An 18722-nucleotide genomic window follows, 5' to 3' on the forward strand; every position below is an offset into this window, starting at 1 on the left:
CCTGGCATTTGTTTTAATCAGATATGGTATGACACAGAGACCCACAAATGATTCTCATGAAGGAATAGGTTTATACTCACAGATCCCTAATAGCAGGATGCATGGCACATCATACAGAGCCCCTTGGGGAAGGACCAGGGTGGGTCAGAAGGCAGAAGTGGTGAGGGGAGAGATGGCCCCAAGCCTTTACTGGAGTTTTCTTGGAAAGGAAAGGTAGAGGCAGGGTAGGTACCCTGAGTATGTTTAGGGTTGGCTAGTTTGAATAATTTTGGCAGGCCCTAGGCTATAGGGTGGCCCCTAGTTGTCAGGTACTGGCCCTGGGGCGATTTAGGGGGAATATTGGCTTGGTGTGTGAGAATCTGATAAAGGCGATGTTTATAGGTGTGGGTTCTGGATTGGCTGGTTTGTATTTCAAAGACACACTTGAAGGAGAGTTTTTTCTAAGAATTAGCTAGCCTTGAGAGGGGCTGTCTTTCCAGGATTAAGGTACCAAGTGACAGAACATCAAGAATACAGAAGATAAGAACATTTAGTCACTACAGTGGTAGCTACTGACTTCCTGCAGGAAAAGATGAGAATGGCTGAATATCTTCCCACCTTCACGTTTCTTCCTACATTTCCATTTCTACCTCTACACATCTTGAATTATTCTTTGTACATCATTAAGGTTATAACATTTACATTCCATATTCTGTAACCATGGTTTCCACAGTTATTTAGCCTTAGACTTAAATGTAAAAGAATTTCATGTTCACCACTGATCCCTTTCCCAAATTTATTCTGATTTATGTCTTGTTTACCTGGATTTTGTTTTCCAACAATTTTCCTGGAAGAGTTCAGAGGTGCTGTGTTCCCCAAGTTCTATCACGTTTGAAAATTTTGTCTTATTCTTGAAGGACAGCTTGCGTGGTTACAAAATTCTTGGTTGACTGTTTTCTTTGGAACTGCATAGATGTTGCTCCACTGTATTTAAAGTTATGGAGAAGGCTGGGACCAGCTGATTTCCAGCACCTCTTAATCTTCACTTTCCCATGTAGATGTCTGGTATTTTTTGTGTGTGTATGAAGCATTTAAATATATTTTTTAACATGATGTGGTCTGTCAACCTGAAGGGTTCAACTTTCCCCTCAAGTGAGGAATATTTTTCTTCTGTTATATCTTTGAATAAGTCCTTTGTAACATTTGTTTTGTTCACTACTTCGGAGACAACATAATGCATAGATTGGTCATCAGTGTCTCAACTCCACATCCATTATTTTATCTCTATATACTTCAATCTTTCTTTCCTTCTTTGCATTCCTTATGATTACTCAATCTCTACCACCCTCCTCTAATTCAGTTTGAAGCTATATCTGCTTTATTCCTTCATTTTTCCAATAAATTGGTTGGTTGTATACGTCCCAATTTCTTGATTAGTTCTTTTATTTTGGTCTTTAATTTGTTTCCTTAAATAGCAATCATCTTCCATCTTTGCATGATCTTCTCATCCCAACTCTAATTTCTTAATTTTTTTTCAGGTTCTTATTTTCTCTAGAGTCAAAGTATTTATGGTATACATTTTGCACAGAAGCGTACTTTTGCATTTTTTGATGTGTTTCTTGCAACTATGTTTCCATCCTGACATCTGTCTCTTGCACGTTTCCCTTTTCCTTCCTTTCTATCTTCCTTCCTCTTTTGTCTGTAGTATTTTTGTATAGTTGCCATGCCATCTGTTTTCCTTTTATTTCTTTCTGATTTGTATATTTCTACCTTGATTCCCTTTCCCTAGATATATTGTATTGTAGGTTAGTTTTTGTTGACTCCTTCCTACCTTAGCTGGGATCTCTTTGCCTTCCCTTTAGTGCTTTAGTTGAGGATTGTGTATTTTGTGTTTGTTTTGTTACTGCTTGGGTGGTGGGGAAAAGGGGAAGTTAAGATAGAGCTGTTTGTAGAATTGGTTTCTGCTCTTTTTCCGTAACTCTGTTCATAGTCCAAAACATGAGTTTGTTATACCAAATCGGGGGCATATCTTATTCCTTTGGAGGTGGTTAGTAGTGGGTTTCAGATTGTTTCACCAATTTAGGTTGGAATTGTAGAGACAAGCTGTCCATAGGTTTATTTTCCAGACTTGACCCAATGCTTCCCAACAGCTACTCCTCTGCTACGAAAGGAAGGAAATAAAGACAAATCCAAGGAGTTTAGCCACTGTTTTTCAGGAGTTGCGGGGAGAACACGGTGGTTGGGGCTTTCCATGTGTCTCCTGCCATTCACTCCTTCAGAGGGACGTGTTTTATTTACTTTATCGTTAGTCTTCCTTCCTTGTAAATCCCTTCATATCATTCAAGAAAATCCACTCTGTGCTCTGTGCGATCATTCTGCCTTTCCTCTCTTCTTCTCATCAGTAAGAAAAGCAAAATGGCAGGCAGCCCAGGCAGTTTTTTCTCTCTTCGAAATGCTGGTAAGATGGAATGGAGAACCTTCTATTCTAGGGAAACTTTCTGAATCTCCTCTGACAACTGCCTACTTGCCCCCTCCATCCCTTTCCCTCTCTATTCTGTGGTATTGAACTCTTTGTAAGAATTTTTTCTCTCCCATCTTCCTTTCAGTACTGATTCTTTGGAGAAGAAGAAAGGGTTATCATGGGTGGAAACTCTAAATTTATTCCTAGTAATTTTTATTCTTTCTCTAGTCACTATTTTTAAAGACTATTGCCTTTTCTTGTATCTTAGAGTTCCTTGTGTATTTTTTATTTGTTCTGAAATTTTTTGTTGTTAATTTGGTTGAATTCAGGAGGAAGGTGGTTGGTTCCTAGAATCCACCAATTGTGGCATTACTCTTCAAGCACAATTTTGGGAAACTTTTCTAGGCAAAAACCCTGGTATGGATTTCACTTGATTATTAGACCTCATATGTTTCAATCATCCTATAGATATCTCAGGAGCTTGCTACTCAGTTGACTCTCTGTTGAGTGTGGTAGGGATACATACATAAAGGTAGAATGATGCCAGGGGTGCCACAAGGTTTACCACAGAAACCTTGTCAGAGAGCTGTAAATACCAGGACAGAACCAGAGAGGTAACAGGTAGCTAAGAGAACTTCTAGTTGAATCTCATATCCAGAGACGAATTGCTGACTGACCCATCTCTGACAGATGATCCTCCAGCTTACTTGGATACCTTGAGTACCAAGGAATCCATGCCTACCATTCTGTTATTGGCAAGCTCAAACTATTTAAACATATTTTACCTTGAGCCAAACTACATAGCCTCTTGTCTCTTCATGGTCTCCTTTCGTGAGACTTCTTTCTATTCACATGATTCCCAGTCTTAACTCTTCAGGTGGCTACAATTATGCCTATATATAGTCCTGGTCTCTAGCCTAGCTTAGGATCCTGGGAAATGATTGAGCAGATTGGAAAGCTACCAGGTTAAAATCCATGAGAAAGAGTAAAACATGGATAAATATTAAGTTCTGCATGCAAATGGAAAGTAACCATTATACAGGATGAGGATAACTGATTTGGGTCAACTAAAGAGGTTGAGAGTTTTGCTTAATGCTAAGTGTACTGTAAGCCCGTAGTCAGGCACACAAAATCTATGCTGCATGAATAACAAACATCAATGCCAGGGACATTTACCAAAGTCCTCCTGTGCTAAGAGCTTGTTAAAGAACATCTGGGCCTCTGTAACAGCAACAAACCAGAATGTGTGCAGGAATGGGATGGTATCTAGAGACCATGGGCCACAGTGGGCCACAGTGAGCTGTTGGAAAAATGGAGCTAGAGTCTGGAGAAGAGAAGCTTTAGAGAGGCACAGGAGCTGTTTTCAAACAGGAGAAAGATTTATGGAAAAGAGAATACTTGGTTTGTTCATTCTGTCTTCAAAGCACAGACCCAAGATAGTTTTAGAAGTTTAAAAAACAAAAAGCTGTTCATTGTCTCTGTTGACTAGGAGGCATTTATGTTTCTGAGATCTGTAAAAGATCTAGCAACCTTAGGTTTACTCTGGAAAATCTCTTATCTATGGCGTATGGAATCAGATGCTAATTTCTAAGTAGGATACATAATATAGAACATTTTAATTTATCTGAGGAGGAATAATTGAACAACAGGTCTCCTGAGAAGCCTGCCAAGGAGCAGGTTTTTTCCCCAAACATTACAGCCAAAGAGCCAACCAGCTTCCAATTGCCAGCTTAATACTGTGGGAAGCAAAGGGAAGAACGTAACATTTGAAGCAGGTAGACCTTGAAGTCTAGCAATGCCATTTGCTAGTTCTGTAATCTTGAGCAAGTGACTTAACCTTGCTGAGACCTGGCTTATCCACATGTAAAATGGGATGACTAAGTTCTAGCTCATTGTGAGAATAATGTAAGATAACAATTAAAAAGCCCTTAACATAGAACTAGATACTTATAAATGTCAAAGCTCTTCCTTGCCCCCTGAAGCTAGCTGCCAACAGTACTACCGTGATTTCAAAGAGACATTTTATAAGTAAGCACTTTTTTTTCAGGGCTTCCTTCTGAACTCTCCCCAGCTATTGAGGAAGAAGAGTCAAAGAGTGGCTTAGATGTCATGCCTAATATTTCTGATGTGCTGCTGCGCAAACTGCGGGTCCACAAGAGTCTCCCTGGAAGGTAAAATCAGGATGTGGATTACAGAAGACCCTGTACCGAGTGGCCCCTGTGTTGGATTCTAGGTGGGACACAGAGGAACACCAGTCTTAATTCTTGAACCCAGAAGGGCCAAAGTCCAATTGTCTAGATAGGGATAATGCATTCAAAACAAAAAGAATAATGAAAGGCCAGGCTGGGTGTTTTCAACTCAAAGACCAGGTGGAGTTCTTAGGTGAGCACAGTTCATGAAGGCATAAGGGTCACCAGAAGCTCACGGCAGCAGAGAATGGGCTTTGAGCCAGGAGACATGGGTTTCAATCCCAGATGCACCATTTACCCATGACTAGTTAAGTTTTCAAATTCTTTTTTGTAGAGATAGGGTCTTGCTATGTTGCCCAAGATAATCTTGAACTCCAGGCCTCAAGTGATCCTTCTACCTCAGCCTCCCAAAGCACAAATAACATTTAAGTAACCAAATGAATGATTTGAAAGAGTAAACTTGATAGAAAGACCATAAAATAGGGCACATCTAGAGAATGACATGAGAGTGGGGCATTGGGTAGGAGGTCAAGGAAAGGCCTCTGTGATAAAGTAATAATTTGAGATGTGCAAATAACAAATGACAAAAAGCCACTCATGCAAGGGTTTTGGTAAGATTTGCAGAGGAAAAAAATCGTAATTTTAACAAACGGTGCTGGGACAACTGGATAGCCACATACAAAAGAGTGAAGTTGGACCCCTACCTCACACAAAACACACAAATTAACTCGTAATGGATCATAGACCTAAATGTCAGAGAGAACACTATAAGACTCTTCAAAGAAAAAATATAAGTAAGTCTTCATGTCTTTGGGTTTTTTAGATACGGCACCAAAAACACAAGAGACAAGATTTTAAAAATAAATAGTACTTCCTCAAAATAAAAACTTCTGTGCTGCAAACAATGTCAAGAAAGTGAAAGGCAACCCACAGAATGAAATATTTGCAAATCACTTATCTGAAAAGGAACTTGTTTCTAGAGCATATAAAGAAGTCTTACAACTCAATAAAAAGATAAATAACCAAATTTTCAAAATGGGGAAAGGATTTAAATAGACATTTCTTCAGAGAAGATATACAAATGGTCACTTAAAAAAGATGCTGTGTCCTTTTAGAGGCTCACGGCTCTGCCCCCAGGTACCTATGCCCATTTATAAGGCACAGTTATCTGCATCAGACACCAGACATACCATGTGGCTTCTCTGCCTACATCATACTTCTCTGAGTCCTCAGAGTTTCCCCCTCAGACCCCCACTTTTTTTTTAAGGTGGGTATGTTCTAACTGGGTGTGGTGGCTCACACACCTGTAATCCCAGCACTTTGTAAGCTCAAGGCAAGAGGATCACTTGAGGCCAAGAGTTTAAGACCAGCCTGGACAACAGAGTGAAACTCTGTTTCTACAAAAATAAAAAATAAAAAATTAGCCAGGTATAGTGGCATGCACCCATAGTCCCAGCTACTCTGGTGGCTGAGGCAGGAGGATTGCTTGAACCCAGGGGTTCAAGGCTGCAGTAAGCCACCTCTGCAGTGATCCTGCCACTGCATTCCAGCCTGGGCAGCAGAGTGAGAACCTGTCCCCAAAAATAAATAAATAAAATAAAAATAAGGTGGGTGTGTTCTATAGCAAAAAAGCAGAATGTGAGTCATTGAAATAGAAAAATGTTTGGTTTATAATTTATGAAAATATGTACATTTCACATAATATCCCAACAAACCCAGGAGTCAGAAACAAACTTGGCAAGTTTTGCCAAATCATTTAAATCATATGTGTATGCTGTAGATGACAGTTAAGGCAAGGGCCTGATGGGTGGGGTTGTGACAAGGACTGTAAGTGTCAAACATCCCTGCAGCTGTTTGTCCCGTGTTCTGGACTCTGCTGACTTCATGGCCATGGGGTCTTATCACCTCATCCTGACAGGAAGGCACTCATATCATTCCCTAGGGGTGAGAACCAGCCCCCTGCAGAGATGGCTGACCCCTACCTTTGCTCTTGGGGTCCCTTCACACCCGTTCAAGAGAGGAAGCTGTGTTTCCTGAGAAGCTTATTGATGGCATGCTCTGTTGCCAAGTTCTGTGACGCTGGTAGGACCCCTCCCAGGCCTCCCCGCCGCAGCACAGGAAAGGGCCTGTGCATTATTTACATTGTGTGGGCTTCAGATGGGGCCAGCTTTAGTTACCAGCAAGAGCAGCAGCAGCAGCATCGAGTGGACATGCAGATGCAGGGACTGCCTATGGCTGGAGACCCCTGGCTGTGGGAACGCCACAGACAAGGAGCTGCTCAAAAGGATGCCTCTGTGTCGGCTGGGGCTTTCTTGCCACTCTGTGATTCTAGCCATCAGAAGTTCTTGCTGTGGAGAAGAACCCTGGTCACTCTCTCCTACCATTTATTCTCTGCCCCGCATGCACCTTTGTCACAGCCCTCAGAGACAGAGGAGGGGTGAGGCTTTGCAGACCTGGGTGGATAGCCCCAGAACAATTATAATGGCAACTTAGATGTGTATGAGTTATAAAGTCCTTATCACATGCATTTTCTTATTTCTCAAGCAAGGCTATGCGTTCAAGGTCACATTTCCTGAGAGCCCACTGAGTGTGGATGCCATATATTTATGCATACAAACACATATACATACATACATGAGTACATATAGTGCTTATAATACCTCTGCAAGGTAGGTGATATGATTCCCATTTTGCAGATGAGTACGCCGGGGCTTAGAGAGATTAAATAACTTGTCCAAAGTCACAGAGATAGTCGTGGCGCCATAAGAGTCAGTATCTCACAGGTGACAGAGCACAGGCAAGGGGACATTGCATCTTTTCCTTCTCACCAACACAGCTTACTCCACCCCTGGAAACACATGGTCTGCTGGTCATTCAGAGTCACCTTTGGGTCTATTGACTAGGTTGCATACAGTTCAATTGTGTGTTTTCTTTTTCACAGTGCCCCTCCACTCACTGAAAAGGAAGTTGAGGTAAGTGACTCAAGTGTGTTATGAAATCTAGTGCCTGTGCTTGACTGGGCTTATTCAAAACATTTCTTCCTCCAGACTCTAGCTCTGACATTTTTAGACAAAAATGAGAAAGAGTGACTGTAGGATAATATGAACATTCATGACCAGCCCTCTTGAACCATGAGATCCCCATTCCCACGTCCGTTCATGGAAGATTTTGACAAATTTGGGCAAAGGGGAGAAGGTAGTTGGAAATTTTACATTCCTGTAAGGATTGTTTATATTCTTTAAATATACGACTTAGATACACAAAACCAGCTGGGAGGCTGCAGAATTGAATCAAGTTTATTTCAAAATTACTGAAAAATGGTCAGATTTCAAGTTCTAAGCTTTAATTTAGTGGGAAAGGGGGCTGGCCTCCTCAGGGTTTCAGCTACAAGAATGCCAGCTCAGCAGAGCCAGCGAGCTGTGCTGTCAGCAATCTAGCCTTCCGGGATTCCTCACTGGGGCCTCCTTGTCCCAGCGGGGTTGTGAGTGAGCTGAGGGGAATTTGCATTTCATTCTGTAGTGGACAAAGAGAACTTATCAGAGGTGAGACAGTGAGAACTGCTGATGTGGACCAGATAAGCAGAGGAAGACAGACTGTATGAAGTATCTACCACAGATAGTATCAATAACTTGCACACAGGCATTGCACTTGCAGTCTATAACACATGCATAGCCATCCTTTCAGCTGATCCTACCAGCAGCTCTGTAAAGCAGGTGGAGCAGGCATCAGCACAAAGGAGAAAACTGAGTGAGTAAACAACCACACCAAGTTTCTAGATACTGTAGTTGGCAAAACCAAGACCTAGATCCAAGTGTTCTCACTGAATTCAGAACTTGTTATGTCACACTGCTGTTGAGGGGATAATCAAGGTATAGAAAATTAAGCATTGAGCATTATTCATAGACTTGACCAAGGCTGGGTAAGGCAGAAAATTTCTGTCACTGGGCTATGAGCTCTAAGCCTACCCACTGACATTTGTGAAGATGGGCCATGGGCGGTTTGTTTAATGTCCAAATGCTGACCGCAGATGTATATGGACACAGCTCTCAGCATGGTGGAAATAAAACAGGCTTTCAAATCCGACAGTCTGAGGTTAAATCCTGGCTCCGTTACTCCCTGTGTCACCTTGAACAAGTTAATGACCGTTCTGGTCTTGGCCCCTTTACCCATAAACAGGTATAACAGTTCCCACCCCAGAGGGTTATTGTGAGATTACATGAATTTGTAGAATGAAAAGCAGTGCTGGCATATAGTAGATGCTCAATAAGGAGTAGTTTTCAATATTGCCATCATCATCATCATTGGGTCAATTCTGTGCCTTCAGTTCTTCTGGAGATGATTGCCTTCCATGGGCCATGTTACATGAACTTCAGAAGCCCCTGTGGTTACTAACCCTGCAGGGTATAAATCTGCTACCACTCAGGGCAAATGATGGCTGTAAAATTGAAGACCATTGCTTCCTTCCTGAGTGAGGTCCATCTGTCTATTTCTTCTCTCTAGTAGTTTCCTACTGTTCTGGGAATTCCATGCATGACCAATACTATCTTTTCAAAGTCTGTTCATGCAGGCTGCAATTTTGGCATGAAATATTTATTTATTCCAGAAAGCTTAACTGAATAGAATCATACCTGGCCTTATTTAATCTCCTGGTAGCTACTTAAAGCTTCTATAGATACAGAATTTGGAATACTCAGGCTAGATGCTGATTGAAGTTTGCTTTAAGTCAACAATGCTTAAATCTCACATGGAGTTTCTTTCAATACAGTATTTTCACGCAAAATCTCCAAAACCCCTCATGCAATAAATCCCAGCATAAATCCAAATGCTTACACAATTAGCTGTACTGGCCTGAGTTTATCTAAACCCAGATACAGGATGTTATTTTCTTAAAATTCAGGAAAAAGCAAAGTGTTATTCTCTTCTTATTTTTTGGTAGAATACATTTGGACCTCTGGTTCTGGGAAGGGCCTAGCATGGACCTTGGGTTACTGCTTTACCATCTTTTTTGTGGTTTCCTGTGAAGTGAGCATTTCACTTGCACATGGCTGCTTTGGCAGCTGGTTCCAGGGGCTGTTGCAAAATGCTCGTACAAAGAACACACCTGCAGCCTTGTCCTCTGCAATAACTCCTCCTAGCACCTCTCTCACACTCTTGTTCCCAACAGAACGTGTTTGTACAACTGTCCTTGGCCTTTAGAAATGACAGCTACACTCTGGAATCTAGAATTAACCAGGCTGAAAGGGAACGCAACCTGACAGAGGAGAACACTGAGAAGGAACTGGAAAACTTCAAAGCTTCCATTACGGTAATTGTGGAGCCTGATGTGAGGAATCCCTGGAGCAGGGACTGTCCCCAAGGGCCATACAGGGTGTCATGCTTCTCTCAGGTACCAAGTATAGCCTCCTGAAGTGAAAAACTGAGCCAAGACTCTGACAGAGTGTTCCTCAGAGAGCTGGGGGGGAAATGAGGCAGAGATCCCAAAGGCCTGGTTCCCTCAGGGCTGTGGGCAGGTCCTGCAAAGCCTTGGGAGCTTCTCAGAAGGGGGCAGGGTGGCCTGGGTGTGACTCCTCCTTTCAAGCAGCCAGGGATAGCGTGTTCACATTGGGCTTCTCCAAGCACCAGAAGAAACTGTGGCCCAGGCCCCGCAGAGGCTACTTCTCTCAGCCTGGATGGGGCCCAGAGCTGGTTTCATGAGAGCTGAGTCTAGGCTTGGTATGTGTCTTAGTCAGTTTGAGTTGCTGTAACAAAGGGCCTTAGACTGGGTGGCTTCAATGGCAAACATTTATTTCTCATAGTTATGGAGGCTGGAAGTCCCAGATCAGGGCACCAGCACGGTCGGGTTCCGGTGAGGGCCGTCTCTGGCTTGCAGACTACCACCTTTCCATTATATCTTACATGGTGGAAAGAGAACAGAACTCTCTGGGGTCCCTTTTATAAGAGCACTAATTCCATTCATGGGGGTTCCACTCTCCTCACCTAATCACCTCGCTCAGGCCCCACATCACTATCACATTGAGAAGTTAGGATATGTCCCCCCAAAAGTCAGCAGATGACTTTGTGGGGGGCACAGACATTTAGCCCAGTGGTCCCCAACCCCTGGGCCAGGCCGCAAACCAGTACCAAACCATGGCCCCTTAGGAACCAGGCTGCACGTTAGGAGGTGAGCTGCCTGAAAGCATGACCTCCTGAGCTCTGCCGCCTGTCAGATCAGCAGCAGCATTCGATTCCCATAGGGTTACAAACCCTATTGTAAACTGCGCATGCGAAAGATCTAGGTTGTACCCTCCTTATAAGAATCTCATGATCAGAGGTGGAACAGTTTCATCCCCAAATCATTGCCCCCACCAGGTTTGTGGAAAAATTGTCTTCCATGAAACCAATCCCTGAGGCCGAAAATGTTGGGGACTGCTGATTTAGTCCATAACATTATTTGAGGACCCCAGGTGATGCTCCTACTCCTGTTCAGTCCTCAGCTTCACTCTGGCACCACTGTGAGCACCGGGAGACCTACCAGAAGTTGCTGGAGGACATCGCTGTCCTGCACCGCCTGGCTGCCCGCCTCTCCAGCCGAGCTGAGGTGGTGGGCGCCGTCCGCCAGGTGAGTCTCTCCAGCCCCCGGTCTTGCCAACTCTGTTCCACCTACGTAAAGCAGAGCAATCACCCAAGCAGTGGCAACTACAGATACCACCTAGAGGTGGCTTCCTCTGGGCCAGGCATCCTATGTACATCATTGCAGTATTATTCAGAGTATTTTTGGCAGATCACTGAACCCTCAAGGTGCTTTGTGGAAAAAGGTTTCTGTGGACGCACAAGTTTGGGGACTACTGCATACTATCTTTCTTTCTTGGAAATTTCTAACACATTGGCCTAATCAAGGCTTTGATAACTCCTATGGTGGAGAAGCCTGGTTCACTTTACCTGCGTACTTCCCAAATGTATTTAACTGAAGAATTCCCCCCACAGCTCTCCATTTTATTTTTCTCAAAAAATACCTATTCAACTCCCATGGAGCTAGTTTTTGACAAAACATACTTTAGGAAAACCTGCTTTGTCTCATTAAATCCACCCAGCAACCGTATAAATATCCTGTTTCCCAGATGAAGATGCAGAGTCTCAGAAAGTAAAAGTGCTAGTGAGTGGCGGAGCGGGGCACAGGCCCAGGTCTGGCTCTCTCTTGGCCACTTTGAAGTCCTGAAGCATACAGAGCCCCGCCCTGGCCCCCCATGTTGTAGCAGGACCACGTTGCCAGAGTTCTAATCCTGGCTCCACCCTTCATTCGCTGTGTGACCTTGGGCCGCTTACTGAGGTTTCTCTGCTTCAGTCTTTTCAAGTATAAAATGAGGATGGTCACAGTATCTGCCATAGAGGGTTGCTGCCGTATTTGTAAAGCATTTGGATGTTGTTATTATGTTGCTATGACAATCTATGTCCTGCTGCTCTGGTTATATGAAAGGAGGTTCCTGGGGTGGTGCAGCCCTGAGCAGTTCCTGTTAAATAAAAGAAGGACCTGTCGCTGGGCCATCCCACCCTGTGTCCTTCAGGACAAGGACATCTGACTCAGCAGTGGTGCCCAGGAAGTCACTCCAGCTGGGAGCAGCAACACAGGAGGACTCTAGAGAAGTAGCTGGTCTCAGCCACACATGGCTGTGGGACCTGTTCCTGCGAAGCCACTGGGTGTGTCCCTCTGTGGCCAGGCAGGGCCTGAGCTAGATCCTCTGAGGGATCTAACTGGGGTATGAGCAGAGAGAAATTGTTCCCATTGTGTACAGGCTTCCCAAACATGTGCCTCAGCCCACTTGTCACTCATGCCATCTGCTCCCTTCTCCAAATGGTTCCCTCATCTTGGCTGCTATGCCTCAGTCTTTGCCTTCCTCTCTGGCTCCACTGGGCCAGGTCAGGCTTCATCCTGTTTTTCCCTGCTGCTCTCACTGCCACCAGTCTCACTCCCTTGAGTCCCATCTCTACCTGTGACCTGATTATGTTACTCTCTTACTTTAAGGGAGATATTCAATGGCTTCCCTTTTCCTTCAGAATAAGTTCTAATTCCTTTGTCTAGCATTCGAGGTCCTTCACAACCCAGACTTACAAATAGACCCAACTGCTTGCTGATTCCTACATAGGTAGGAGGACCTGTAGTGTCTGGGCTTTCTGGACAGCCCTGGTTTATGTCGATTGTCCCAGCATAATTTGTCATTGTGCCTTTCTTTGCTCTCCAGAGGACTCTTATTCAGAGGATAAAACCTTATCTACATATAAGCTCTGTGCTTCCCTGCCTCTAGACTCCTCTTGGAGTTCCCTGGCCTGAATACTGTGTCCCTCCTGCCCTTGTCTATGGGCCCAGATGCTACTCACATCCTACATCCACTTCATTCCATCTCATGAAGCCTCCCCTGACCCATTCTCTGCAAGCAGGAACAACTCTCCTCTGCCTCTCATCTCCTGCAGTATGGTGGCTGTGCTTTTCTCATTCTTCCTAAGCGCAGGGGCTGAGTCCACTTCAGCTCACATGGCAGACAGCAAACTCTTCAGAGGGCAGAGTGTTGTCCCTGTATCCTTTTGATTCTCCTAGCCCAGACCCTAGCTCAGAGCAAGTAAGTGCCAACGGAGCCTTTCATCCAACGGCCTCATGCACTCATGCGCTCCTTCCCTGCAGGAAAAGCGCATGTCAAAAGCAACGGAAGTGATGATGCAGTATGTGGAGAATCTAAAGAGGACGTATGAGAAGGACCATGCGGAGCTCATGGAGTTTAAAAAGCTTGCAAATCAGAATTCAAGCCGCAGCTGTGGCCCCTCTGGTAAGCACCTAGGCTCCTGCCCCATCTTGGCCCTACAAGGTGGACTTCCAAGAGCTCTTGGCTAGGATTACAGCTGTCAGAGCAGCCCCAGGACTTATTTCCAGTTGAGCAGCACTCCTGTCCAGTGCTGCCCACAGGGGCCTCCCAGCAGCTGCTTCAGTGGGCCTGGCAGGGCAGTCTGGAACCAGGAAACATGAGCCTTCCCAAAGTGACTTCCTAACTCCCAAAGCAATAAATCACAGCGGCTGACCATGGATACAAAGCCCACGGGCTACAAGAGCTCTTGGACTTACAGGGTCTGAGAGTGACCCTAGACCCTGTCAGTCTGCATGCTTTGGGACCCCCTTTTAGGCAGCACATGCTAAGGAATTTGGGCTTTATTCTGGAAAGCATTAGGGATCCAGCCAATGATTTTAATCAAGAAAATGACTTGATCATATATGTAGTTTAAGAAGATTCCCTTTAACTGTGTAATTACATTACTGGGACAAAGCAGGGATAGAAAACCCCATGAAGATGTTCTTGCAACAGTCCAGGTGAGGGGTGAAACCTGGGCAGTTAGGGTGGAGTGAGAGTCTGGCTGAAGGAGATGTTATGGAGAAAAACAGCAGACTCATGGGTAAGACAGAAGTTTCAAAGAAATACTCTTGTTTAGAAGTTCTATACAAATTGCTAGAGGAGCACAGAGGAGGGCCCACCTGATTCTGCTTGAAGGGAGACAAAGAAGCCTTCAAAGAGGGATGGTATCTTGTTGGTGTTTTAAAGTAAAAATAGGAGTTCTCCAGTCAATAGAGGAAGATACATCCCAAGTGGAGAAACCAGCATGGACAAAGGTGTGGAGGTTGGGGGTGAAAAGAAGATGAAACAAACAGTTTGCCATAGTGGCAGTGTCGGGGTGTGGTAGTGACAGGTTGAAAGTGAGACTTGGTTGACCAGGGCCACACGCCAGGCCATGCTAGCAATTTGAGCCTCTAGGCAACGGGGAGTCATTGGTAAGTTTATACCACATGATGTAATCAGGCTTTATTTTTAGATTATTCTGACTTCAGTGGACAATATATTGGAGGTGTGCAAAAGCTGAGGTAAAGAGAGACACAGTAAGAGGCTCTTTCTCAGTCCAGCAGGAAGAAGTTGGTGCCTTGGACCAGATCTCCCCATGGGCACTGTCAGGGTTTGGACTCTGGCTGATGAGGGTGGCAAGCAGGAGAAAACAGACCTTTTAGCAACAGGAATCCCTGTGGAGTGCAAACATCCGTGTTACCAAGAGCTGCAGAGGGAAAGTACAGAAAGTATAACAGATGGAGAAACCTTTATAAACAGGAGGTTTCACAAGTTTCCTGGAGAATATCAGTGACATGTCCCAGAATCCAAAGGCAGCATGCACACATGCTCTAGACTGTCAGCTTTGGATCTGTCAGCAAGGCTCCTGACCCACATGCACCTGGGCCTCTAACCATTTTCCGTCAGTGTTGGAAGCTGAGGAAGTTGCCGCCAAAGGAATCCTAATGCATGGACTCCTGCATTTATTGCTGCACAAGGCCCGCAAACCACCTTACCTAAGATTTATAGGATGAGCAGTTACCCATGAGTCTCATTCATTCATTCTACAGACATTTATTGAGTACCTTTGGTTTGCCCTATATAATACTGGAATATAGAGGTAAAGGGCACACAGTCACAGACCCAAAGGAGCTCCCAACCTTTGGGAAGTCAAGGCAGTGTAGCCAGTGCTATGACAGAAGAAAGCAGACTTCCAAGGAGAATACACCACAGAGTCACACATTCAGTCTAGGAGGATAAGAAAACGCTTACCATAGGAAAGGTCAACGATAGCTGTACATGTTTTTCCGATATTTGTTTCCACTCCAGTTGTTCTTCCAAGCTATACCTCAGCTTGGGCTAGGCAGAGGGGCCGTAACCACTCAGCAGGTGTTTCCATAAGATACTCTATGACTGTTCCCTAATAGTGTTTCTGTCTTAAGCCTTTACACAACCTCTGCAATCTTTGTCTATGCCTGGAGTTTTGAAGACTGCAGTAAATAAAATATCCCTGATTTCAAGGAAGATGATATACATTTTTAAAAAATAACATGTTTCTTTCTGAATGTGAAATTTACCAATTATCTGCATTTTAGATTATTTCCTTAATGTAGATTTCTAGAAGTATGAATACTAGCTCAGGGGCAAGAAATTTTTTAAGGCTCTTGAAGCAAATTATTTTCAAATAACCCATTTGTGTTTTCACTGAATGGGTTACAATACTCAATTCACCGTGCTATTGACACAATTCTTGTTCTTTCTTTTTGTAAATATCCATGACTTTGATAGGCCAAAATTGTGTCTTATCTTATTGTTTTAATTGTATTTCTTGGCCTTTCCAAATGTTTATAGAACATTTGTATTTCTACTTTTAAAAATTCTGTATTTATGACCTTTGCCACTTGTAAGCTTGGTAGTTTACTAATTTATATGAACTCTTCACATGTAAAGAATATTTTCTGGTTCTGCTATTTTGGCTGACTGGAAAACTTGAAAATCTTTTGACCACAAGCACTTAGAAATTTCTGCTGGACAAAATAAAGCAAACCTTTGTCTAAATAGCTGAATCCACAAGAAAAGAAATTGAAATACTCAGATACAAGAAAAGAAAAGAGAACTGAAACCAAGCTGACCCTGCAGCTTCCTTAGGGACAAGTGTCAGCCTTGGTTATCTGGGAGCTGAGCTTTTTACACTATCTGTGATCTGAGACAAGGCCTGGAACACCTATGGTAGAGAGTTGATACAGATTCCCACAGAAAGTTAAGGCCGTCCAAGGACTATATCCTCAGATGGAATTTGGATAAGGAAAAATAATAATCACCAACCAGCAGAGAAACAAGGAAATTTGTTTCACCCTGGACTATAGTAGGAAAAAACACTTTCTCCTTCCTCATAGGAAAAGTATGTGCTCACAAAGTGACAGCAGTGATGATGCAATATGCAGAGGATTTGAAAAGAACAGCAAGGTGGTGCCTCTAAGATATGTTAGAAATAAGCAGAAAAGCACTCTGGAGAGACAGACCCTGCATCTGGACACACGGGATTCCTCTAATAAAGCCTCACTGAAGATGACTTCACAACTTAAAATTATAAAATACACAAGAAAACAATTCATCATGAACAAAAATCATCAGGTACACCAAACAATAGGATTATATCCTAAGAACCTCTGAAAATAAAATGATCTGATAATTTTTTTAAAGATAAGCTTAAAATTGTTAGAGGTAGCTGGGTACAGTGGCTCACTTCTGCAATCCTAACACTTTGGGAGGCTAAGGTGAAAGGATAGCTTGAGGCCAGGAGGTTGAGACCAGCCTGGGCAACAAAGTGAGACCCTGTCTCCACAAAAAATAAAAATGAAAAACAATTAGTTGGATGTGGTGGTGGGCACCTATAGTTCTAGCTTATCAGTAGGCTAAGGTGGGAGGATCGCTTGAGCCCAGGAAGTCAAGGCTTCAGTGAGCTGTGATCATGCCACTGCACTTCATCCTGGATGACAGAGTGAGACCCTGTTTCTAACTTAAACAAAAATTATTGGAGACATAAAAGAATGGATCAAAAACAGAGTAAAAGAATACAGTTATCAAAGAAGAATAAAATAGAACTCCTCAAAATGAGGAATAAATTCACAGAAATCAAAAACTCAAGAGTTTGTGTGTGGTAGTTACTATATTTGAGGCTATTCTTCATTATTCCAGATCTCCTTCTTCTGGGCACATTTACCCATCCCCTTGAAGTCACAAGACAAGGCCATTGGATTTGCTTTGGTGAATGAAATATGAGTAGAAGGACATGTCACATCTGAACCTAGGCCTTTAAGAACTAGTATGCAATTTGCCCTGTTTCTTCCTCCTAACATGATAACCATCATTGCTCCAGAATACTAGAAGGCCAGTATTAGGCTGAGTCCAGAGTGAGGAAACACAGAACCAAGCCTGCTGCAGACTTGGAAATAAATGAGCATGTAGCATAAGCAAATCACATCTTCCTTGTTATCAGCCACTAATATTTTGGAGTTGCTTATTATTACTATGCTATTAAACTAGTATAACCTAGCTTATCCTGATTGATTATAACATTTAAATCAAATTGGGCACAGTCGAAGAAAAATTAGTTAACTTGAAGATAGGTTTGAGGAAGTTACCCAATGTACAGTTCAGAGAAATAAATTGATTAAAATTATGAAAGAAGCATTGGGATATGGGATATAGAATGTAGAATTAGAAAGTCCCAAATACATTTATTAGGCCATCCTTAAGGGAAAAACCAAGGAGAGAAAATATGCCAAGAAAGAATGGCTAAGGATTTTCTAGAACTAAGGAAAGTCATCAATCATTGGATTCAGAAAATACAGTGAATTCCAAGCAGGAAAAATAAAAACACACCAAAGAGAAACTGCAGAACAGTAAAGACAAAGGGAAGATCTTAAAAGTCATCAAAGAGAGAAGATTATTTACAAAGGAATGACAGTTCTCAATGGCAATAATAGAAGAAGCCAATGGAATAATCTCTTAAAAGAACTAAGAGAAAATAACTGTCAACCTAGAGATAACACAGATGGCTAAGATACCATGCAAGATTGAGGGCTTGGTAAAGACTATTTGGAGACAATTGAGAAAGTTTACCTCTCATAGACCCTCGCTGAAAGAACAACTAGAGGATGTACCTAAGGAAGATTGAAATTGAACTCAAACACATGCTGACAAATGTTCATTGCGGCACTTTTCACAATAGCAAAGACATGGAATCAACCTAAATGCCCATCAATGACAGATCGGATAAAGAAAAATGTGGTACATATACATCATGGAATACTATGCAGCCATAAAAAAGAATGAGATCACCTCTTTTGCAGGAACATGCGTGGGGCTGGAGGTCCTTATCCTTAGCAAACTAACACAGGAACAGAAAACCAAATACTGCATGTTCTCACTAAGAAGTGGGAGCTAGACATTGAGTACATATGGCCACCAACAAGGGAACAACAGGTACCAGGGCCTACTTGAGGGTGGAAAGTAGGAGGAGGGAGAGGAGCAGAAAAAATCAATACTGTCTACCAGGATTAGTACCTGGGTGACGACATAATCTGTACAACAAATCTTCATGACAAGTTTATGTAATGCCCCTGCACATGTACCCTGAACCTAAAATAAAAGTTAAAAAAAATTGAGCTCAAAAGAAACAACTAGGATACAAGAAAGAATAGTCAACAAAGACATTTGTAAACATGTAGGTAAATCAAAATAAGCACTCTCTGT

At 43.0% G+C, this 18722-nt stretch overlaps 2 protein-coding genes across 10 annotated transcripts in view; one reads left to right on the forward strand and one right to left on the reverse strand.

Moving 5' to 3' along the window:
- Nucleotides 1-18722, forward strand: part of IRAG1 (inositol 1,4,5-triphosphate receptor associated 1) — a 122216-nt gene that overhangs the window by 81107 nt on the left and 22387 nt on the right. For all 9 annotated transcript variants that reach the window (XM_063671159.1, XM_063671154.1, XM_063671156.1 and 6 more), the window contains 5 exons: nt 4488-4611; nt 7571-7601; nt 9794-9934; nt 11096-11227; nt 13283-13424. In XM_063671159.1, the coding sequence (XP_063527229.1) occupies nt 4488-4611; nt 7571-7601; nt 9794-9934; nt 11096-11227; nt 13283-13424 (570 nt within the window). The remainder of the gene's footprint in view (nt 1-4487; nt 4612-7570; nt 7602-9793; nt 9935-11095; nt 11228-13282; nt 13425-18722) is intronic.
- LOC129008643 (uncharacterized) overlaps nt 14418-18722 on the reverse strand; it is a 62462-nt gene continuing 58157 nt past the window's right edge. The window contains exon 5 of the mRNA XM_063671651.1: nt 14418-14659. The gene's annotated coding sequence lies outside the window, so the exon portion shown is untranslated. The remainder of the gene's footprint in view (nt 14660-18722) is intronic.

This window comes from Pongo pygmaeus, chromosome 9 (assembly GCF_028885625.2).
Source record: "Pongo pygmaeus isolate AG05252 chromosome 9, NHGRI_mPonPyg2-v2.0_pri, whole genome shotgun sequence".
NCBI lineage: Eukaryota > Metazoa > Chordata > Mammalia > Primates > Hominidae > Pongo > Pongo pygmaeus.